At 53.0% G+C, this 9152-nt stretch overlaps 1 protein-coding gene across 1 annotated transcript; it reads left to right on the top strand.

The window, feature by feature from the left end:
* The first annotated feature begins 858 nt into the window (after window positions 1–858).
* Window positions 859–8902, top strand: LOC137308307 (5,6-dihydroxyindole-2-carboxylic acid oxidase-like). Its single transcript, XM_067977108.1, has 3 exons — window positions 859–884; window positions 6611–6996; window positions 8583–8902. Exons 1-3 carry the CDS (start codon window positions 859–861, stop codon window positions 8900–8902), a joined length of 732 nt encoding a protein of 243 aa, XP_067833209.1.
* The last annotated feature ends 250 nt before the right edge of the window (window positions 8903–9152 follow it).

Here is a 9152-nt window from a genome sequence, read left to right as displayed (position 1 = left end):
GTCTCTCCTGCCCCCTGTCTCTTTCTCTTCTCTCTCTGTCTCTCCTGCCCCCTCTCTCTTTCTCTTCTCTCTCTGACTCTCCTGCCCCCTCCTTCTTTCTCTTCTCTCTCTGTCTCTCCTGCCCCCCTCTCTCTTTCTCTTCTCTCTCTGTCTCTCCTGCCCCCTCTCTCTTCCTCTTCTCTCTCTGTCTCTCCTGCCCCCTCTCTCTTTCTCTTCTCTCTCTCTGTCTCTCCTGCCCCTCTCTCTCTTTCTCTTCTCTCTCTGTCTCTCCTGCCCCTCTCTCTCTTTCTCTTCTCTCTCTGTCTCTCCTGCCCTCTCTCTCTTTCTTTTCTCTCTCTCTTTCTCTCCTGCCACCCTCTCTCTTTCTCTTCTCTCTCTCTGTCTCTCCTGCCACCTTCTCTCTTTCTCTTCTCTCTCTCTGTCTCTCCTGCCACCCTCTCTCTTTCTCTTCTCTCTCTGTCTCTCCTGCCACCCTCCCTCTTTCTCTTCTCTTTCTCTCTGTCTCTCCTGCCACCCTCTCTCTTTCTCTTCTCTTTCTCTCTGTCTCTCCTGCCCTCTCTCTCTTTCTCTTCTCTCTCTCTGTCTCTCCTGCCCCCCTCTCTCTTTCTCTTCTCTCTCTGTCTCTCCTGCCCTCTCTCTCTTTCTCTTCTCTCTCTCTGTCTCTCCTGCCCTCTCTCTCTTTCTCTTCTCTCTCTTTGTCTCTCCTGCCCCCCTCTCTCTTTCTCTTCTCTCTCTCTGTCTCTCCTGCCCCCCTCTCTCTTTCTCTTCTCTCTGTGTCTCTTTCCTTAACACTTGTGCTTTGCTTTCTATCACTTTCTTCTTTGCTTCCGGGTGGGAGGTGACGTGTGGCATGAAATCATGAACTATCGCAGGCTGCGTCAGTGGTTGGTGTTGCGGGGGAGATGTGATAATGAGCAGTACATTCAAAGGAAATACATCGAAGTTACAACACAGCAACTGGCCATTCGGCCCGACCAGTCCCATCCGTTGTCTAATCTCCACACGAGCAAATAGCTGGAATCGCGTTTCCCCGCCCTCTTCCCAAATCCACCCTTGTTTGTCCAATCTAATGTTGACACAGTTTCTGCCTCAACCACTAACCCTGGCAGTGAATTGCACTCTCTGTGTGAAGAGCTTTCTCCTGCCTTCTGTTCGAAACCCTTTCCATTTAACCTTGTATCTGTGGCCCTTCATTCTTGACTGCTCCTCTGCTTGGAAACTGTTTGCTTCGATCAACCATGTCCCATTATTTCATGATGTTAAACTCTTCGATTATATTGCCCTGGAATCTACTTTATTCCAATGAAGAAACATGCAATTTTTGAAGCTTTTTTTCATATTTGTGTTTCCTCACTCCAGGCAGCATCTAGTGATCTGCTTTCTGTCCTCTCTCAAACCTCCATATTCTTCCTATAGTGTGCAGCCCAACACTGCACGCAGTCTCCAACTGAGGTGTTATTAAGGTTTGATATAAGATCATCACTCGCTCTTGGCTTTTATATTCTGTACCTCTTGTGATGAAGCCATTCACATTGCTTCCTCCAATCACTTCTTTTCCTTATTCCACCACTTCTGTATCCCCGTCTACCACCACCCCTTCACCATCCCATATCCCCAAACCTCCAGACCCCGTCTATCACCACCCCTTCGCCATCCCATATCCCCAAACCTCCAGACCCCGTCTATCACCACCCCTTCGCCATCCCATATCCCCAAACCTCCAGACCCCGTCTACCACCACCCCTTCACCATCCCATATCCCCAAACCTCCAGACCCCGTCTACCACCACCCCTTCACCATCCCATATCCCCAAACCTCCAGACCCCGTCTACCACCACCCCTTCACCATCCCATATCCCCAAACCTTCAGACCCCGTCTATCACCACCCCTTCACCATCCCATATCCCCAAACCTCCAGACCCCGTCTATCACCACCCCTTCACCATCCCATATCCCCAAACCTCCAGACCCCGTCTATCACCACCCCTTCACCATCCCATATCCCCAAACCTTCAGACCCCGTCTACCACCACCCCTTCACCATCCCATATCCCCAGGCCTTCAGACCCCGTCTACCACCACCCCTTCACCATCCCATATCCCCAAACCTCCAGACCCCGTCTATCACCACCCCTTCACCATCCCATATCCCCAAACCTCCAGACCCCGTCTATCACCACCCCTTCACCATCCCATATCCCCAAACCTCCAGACCCCGTCTACCACCACCCCTTCACCATCCCATATCCCCAAACCTTCAGACCCCGTCTATCACCACCCCTTCACCATCCCATATCCCCAAACCTCCAGACCCCGTCTACCACCACCCCTTCACCATCCCATATCCCCAAACCTCCAGACCCCGTCTACCACCACCCCTTCACCATCCCATATCCCCAAACCTCCAGACCCCGTCTATCACCACCCCTTCACCATCCCATATCCCCAAACCTCCAGACCCCGTCTATCACCACCCCTTCACCATCCCATATCCCCAAACCTCCAGACCCCGTCTATCACCACCCCTTCGCCATCCCATATCCCCAAACCTCCAGACCCCGTCTATCACCACCCCTTCACCATCCCATATCCCCAAACCTTCAGACCCCGTCTACCACCACCCCTTCACCATCCCATATCCCCAAACCTCCAGACCCCGTCTACCACCACCCCTTCACCATCCCATATCCCCAAACCTCCAGACCCCGTCTACCACCACCCCTTCACCATCCGATAACCCCAAACCTTCAGACCCCGTCTATCACCACCCCTTCACCATCCGATAACCCCAAACCTCCAGACCCCGTCTATCACCACCCCTTCACCATCCCATATCCCCAGGCCTTCAGACCCCGTCTACCACCACCCCTTCACCATCCCATATCCCCAAACCTTCAGACCCCGTCTATCACCACCCCTTCACCATCCCATACCCCCAAACCTCCAGACCCCGTCTATCACCACCCCTTCACCATCCCATATCCCCAAACCTCCAGACCCCGTCTATCACCACCCCTTCACCATCCCATATCCCCAAACCTCCAGACCCCGTCTACCACCACCCCTTCACCATCCCATATCCCCAAACCTCCAGACCCCGTCTATCACCACCCCTTCACCATCCCATATCCCCAAACCTCCAGACCCCGTCTACCACCACCCCTTCGCCATCCCATATCCCCAGGCCTTCAGACCCCGTCTATCACCACCCCTTCACCATCCCATACCCCCAAACCTCCAGACCCCGTCTATCACCACCCCTTCACCATCCCATATCCCCAAACCTTCAGACCCCGTCTATCACCACCCCTTCACCATCCCATATCCCCAGGCCTTCAGACCCCGTCTATCACCACCCCTTCACCATCCCATACCCCCAAACCTCCAGACCCCGTCTATCACCACCCCTTCACCATCCCATATCCCCAAACCTTCAGACCCCGTCTATCACCACCCCTTCACCATCCCATATCCCCAGGCCTTCAGACCCCGTCTACCACCACCCCTTCACCATCCCATATCCCCAAACCTTCAGACCCCGTCTATCACCACCCCTTCACCATCCCATATCCCCAGGCCTTCAGACCCCGTCTATCACCACCCCTTCACCATCCCATACCCCCAAACCTCCAGACCCCGTCTACCACCACCCCTTCACCATCCCATATCCCCAAACCTCCAGACCCCGTCTATCACCACCCCTTCACCATCCCATATCCCCAAACCTTCAGACCCCGTCTATCACCACCCCTTCACCATCCGATAACCCCAAACCTCCAGACCCCGTCTATCACCACCCCTTCACCATCCGATAACCCCAAACCTCCAGACCCCGTCTATCACCACCCCTTCACCATCCGATAACCCCAAACCTCCAGACCCCGTCTATCACCACCCCTTCACCATCCCATATCCCCAAACCTTCAGACCCCGTCTATCACCACCCCTTCACCATCCCATATCCCCAAACCTTCAGACCCCGTCTACCACCACCCCTTCACCATCCCATATCCCCAAACCTTCAGACCCCGTCTATCACCACCCCTTCACCATCCCATACCCCCAAACCTCCAGACCCCGTCTACCACCACCCCTTCACCATCCCATATCCCCAAACCTTCAGACCCCGTCTATCACCACCCCTTCACCATCCCATATCCCCAAACCTTCAGACCCCGTCTATCACCACCCCTTCACCATCCCATATCCCCAGGCCTTCAGACCCCGTCTATCACCACCCCTTCACCATCCCATATCCCCAGGCCTTCAGACCCCGTCTATCACCACCCCTTCACCATCCCATACCCCCAAACCTCCAGACCCCGTCTACCACCACCCCTTCACCATCCGATAACCCCAAACCTCCAGACCCCGTCTATCACCACCCCTTCACCATCCCATACCCCCAAACCTTCAGACCCCGTCTATCACCACCCCTTCACCATCCCATATCCCCAAACCTTCAGACCCCGTCTATCACCACCCCTTCACCATCCGATAACCCCAAACCTCCAGACCCCGTCTATCACCACCCCTTCACCATCCGATAACCCCAAACCTCCAGACCCCGTCTACCACCACCCCTTCACCATCCCATATCCCCAAACCTCCAGACCCCGTCTATCACCACCCCTTCACCATCCCATATCCCCAAACCTCCAGACCCCGTCTATCACCACCCCTTCACCATCCGATAACCCCAAACCTCCAGACCCCGTCTACCACCACCCCTTCACCATCCCATACCCCCAAACCTTCAGACCCCGTCTATCACCACCCCTTCACCATCCCATATCCCCAAACCTTCAGACCCCGTCTATCACCACCCCTTCACCATCCCATATCCCCAAACCTTCAGACCCCGTCTATCACCACCCCTTCACCATCCCATACCCCCAAACCTTCAGACCCCGTCTATCACCACCCCTTCACCATCCCATATCCTCAAACCTTCAGACCCCGTCTACCACCACCCCTTCACCATCCCATATCCCCAAACCTCCAGACCCCGTCTATCACCACCCCTTCACCATCCCATATCCCCAAACCTTCAGACCCCGTCTACCACCACCCCTTCACCATCCCATATCCCCAAACCTCCAGACCCCGTCTATCACCACCCCTTCACCATCCCATATCCCCAAACCTCCAGACCCCGTCTACCACCACCCCTTCACCATCCCATATCCCCAAACCTTCAGACCCCGTCTATCACCACCCCTTCACCATCCCATATCCCCAAACCTTCAGACCCCGTCTATCACCACCCCTTCACCATCCCATACCCCCAAACCTCCAGACCCCGTCTACCACCACCCCTTCACCATCCCATACCCCCAAACCTTCAGACCCCGTCTATCACCACCCCTTCACCATCCCATACCCCCAAACCTCCAGACCCCGTCTATCACCACCCCTTCACCATCCGATAACCCCAAACCTCCAGACCCCGTCTATCACCACCCCTTCACCATCCGATAACCCCAAACCTCCAGACCCCGTCTACCACCACCCCTTCACCATCCCATATCCCCAAACCTCCAGACCCCGTCTACCACCACCCCTTCACCATCCCATATCCCCAAACCTCCAGACCCCGTCTACCACCACCCCTTCACCATCCCATATCCCCAAACCTCCAGACCCCGTCTATCACCACCCCTTCACCATCCCATATCCCCAAACCTTCAGACCCCGTCTACCACCACCCCTTCGCCATCCCATATCCCCAAACCTCCAGACCCCGTCTATCACCACCCCTTCACCATCCCATACCCCCAAACCTCCAGACCCCGTCTACCACCACCCCTTCACCATCCCATATCCCCAAACCTTCAGACCCCGTCTATCACCACCCCTTCACCATCCCATACCCCCAAACCTCCAGACCCCGTCTATCACCACCCCTTCACCATCCCATATCCCCAAACCTTCAGACCCCGTCTATCACCACCCCTTCACCATCCCATATCCCCAAACCTCCAGACCCCGTCTATCACCACCCCTTCACCATCCCATATCCCCAAACCTCCAGACCCCGTCTACCACCACCCCTTCACCATCCCATATCCCCAAACCTTCAGACCCCGTCTACCACCACCCCTTCACCATCCCATATCCCCAAACCTTCAGACCCCGTCTACCACCACCCCTTCACCATCCCATATCCCCAGGCCTTCAGACCCCGTCTACCACCACCCCTTCACCATCCCATATCCCCAAACCTCCAGACCCCGTCTACCACCACCCCTTCACCATCCCATATCCCCAAACCTCCAGACCCCGTCTACCACCACCCCTTCACCATCCCATATCCCCAAACCTCCAGACCCCGTCTATCACCACCCCTTCACCATCCCATATCCCCAAACCTCCAGACCCCGTCTACCACCACCCCTTCACCATCCCATATCCCCAAACCTCCAGACCCCGTCTATCACCACCCCTTCACCATCCGATAACCCCAAACCTCCAGACCCCGTCTACCACCACCCCTTCACCATCCCATATCCCCAAACCTTCAGACCCCGTCTACCACCACCCCTTCACCATCCCATATCCCCAAACCTTCAGACCCCGTCTACCACCACCCCTTCACCATTCCAAAGTTTGGAAGACTATGATACCCTCGGAACTATATGCAGTGGCACTGAGGGTGGTCCTATTCGGTGGAATCCAGGTGGGAATGTTGCTCGACCGATGGTGCAGCGTCTACCTGATGCCCAGGATGTAGCACAATGTTTAGACATCTCCTCTTACGACACACCACCTTTCTACTCCAATTCAACCGATAGTTTCCGAAACACGGTGGAAGGTTATAGTGATCTTTCAGGAAGGTATGATCCAGCAGTTCGCAGTTTGCATAATCTGGCACATTTATTTCTTAATGGAACTGGTGGGCAAACCCACTTGTCCCCATATGACCCTATCTTTGTGTTGTTGCATACATTTACTGATGCAATATTTGATGAGTGGTTGAAGAGGAGTAATGCAGATTTATCTCATAGAGTCATAGAGTTATACAGCACGGATAGAGGCCGTTCGGCCCATCGTGTCCGCGCCGGCCATCAAGCCCAGTCTAATCTAATCCCATATTCCAGCATTTGGTCCGTAGCCTTGTATGCTATGGCATTTCAAGTGCTCATCCAAATGCTTCTTGAATGTTGTGAGGGTTCCTGCCTCCACAACCCTCTCAGGCAGTGAGTTCCAGACTCCAACCACCCTCTGGGTGAAAAAGTTCTTTCTCAAATCCCCTCTAAACCTCCCGCCTTTTACCTTGAATCTATGCCCCCTTGTTATAGAACCCTCAACGAAGGGAAAAAGCTCCTCAGTATCCATCCTATCTATGCCCCTCATAATTTTGTACATCTCAATCATGTCCCCCCTCAGCCTCCTCTGCTCCAAGGAAAACAAACCCAATCTTCCCAGTCTCTCTTCATAACTGAAGCGCTCCAGCCCTGGTAACATCCTGGTGAATCTCCTCTGCACCCTCTCCAAAGCGATCACATCCTTCCTGTAGTGCGGCGACCAGAACTGCACACAATACTCCAGCTGTGGCCTAACCAGTGTTTTATACAGCTCCATCATAACCTCCTTGCTCTTATATTCTATGCCTCGGCTAATAAAGGCAAGTATCCCATATGCCTTCTTTACCACCTTATCTACCTGTTCCGCCGCCTTCAGGGATCTGTGAACTTGCACACCAAGATCCCTCTGACCCTCTGTCTTGCCTAGGGTCTTCCCATTCATTGTGTATTCCCTTGCCTTGTTAGTCCCTACAAAGTGCATCACCTCGCACTTTTCCGGGTTAAATTCCATTTGCCACTGTTCCGCCCATCTGACCAACCCATCTATCTCGTCCTGCAGACTGAGGCTATCCTCCTCGCTATTTACCACCCTACCAATTTTTGTATCATCAGCGAACTTACTGATCATACCTTTTACATTCATATCCAAGTCATTAATGTAGACCACAAACAGCAAGGGCCCCAGCACAGATCCCTGTGGTACCCCACTGGCCACAGGCTTTCAGTCACAAAAACAACCTTCGACCATCACCCTCTGCCTTCTGCCACTAAGCCAGTTTTGTATCCAAAGTGCCAAGGCACCCTGGACTCCATGGGCTCATACCTTCTTGACCAGTCTCCTGTGCGGGACTTTATCGAAGGCCTTACTGAAATCCATGTATACCACATCCACTGCGTTACCCTCATCCACACGCCTAGTCACCCCCTCAAAAAATTCAATCAAATTAGTCAGACATGATCTTCCCTTGACAAAGCCATGTTGACTATCCCTGATTAATCCTTGCTTCTCCAAGTGGAGACTAATTTTGTCCTTCAGAATTTTTTCCAATAATTTTCCTACCACTGATGTTAGGCTCACTGGCCTGTAGTTCCCCGGTTTTTCCCTACTCCCCTTCTTGAATAATGGTACTACATTAGCGGTTCTCCAGTCCTCTGGCACATCCCCTGTGGCCAGAGAGGTTCTGAATATATGTGTTAGAGCCCCCGCAATCTCCTCCTTTGCCTCACACAGCAGCCTGGGATACATTTCGTCCGGGCCTGGGGATTTATCCACATTTATCTATCTTTCCATTTGAAAATGCTCCCATAGGACATAACCGAGGGTACAATAGGGTTCCCTTTTGGCCTCCTGTAACCAATGTAGAAATTTTTATCACAGCACCTGAAAACCTTGGCTACACCTATGAAGTTCCATGGCCAAATCGTACACTCTCATTGTTGGAAATGATAACGGTGGGGATTGTGGCAGCTCTCGTGTTGGTTGCTGTTGTTTTCACGGTCTCCATGTTAGCTTTACGCAGAAGAAGAAGAAACTTGGCTGCAAGTGAACTGAACCAACCTCTCTTAGAAACTCTGTATCAGCACTACTCATAATATGATGCATCAACAGTAATCCAAAAAGCCTCACAGTCTGCTATCTGACTCCTTCTTTGATTTATTTTTTCATGCTTTTATTCCACACCGATGATGTGCAGCAAGAAAACAGGGTGACTTCCTGTGACTGTTCAGATAGAAGATCTAATGAGAAGTAAGCTCTAATCTCATGACCTGCTGCAGCCTTTAATGAAATAAGCCATCTATCATTGGCCTGCACTGAAAATGATTACTCCTGACTCATTAATGG

Source organism: Heptranchias perlo, unplaced genomic scaffold (genome assembly GCF_035084215.1).
Source record: "Heptranchias perlo isolate sHepPer1 unplaced genomic scaffold, sHepPer1.hap1 HAP1_SCAFFOLD_128, whole genome shotgun sequence".
Lineage (NCBI taxonomy): Eukaryota > Metazoa > Chordata > Chondrichthyes > Hexanchiformes > Hexanchidae > Heptranchias > Heptranchias perlo.
The sequence above is the reverse complement of the archived record's forward strand: the minus strand, read 5'-3'. Positions and strand labels throughout refer to the sequence as shown.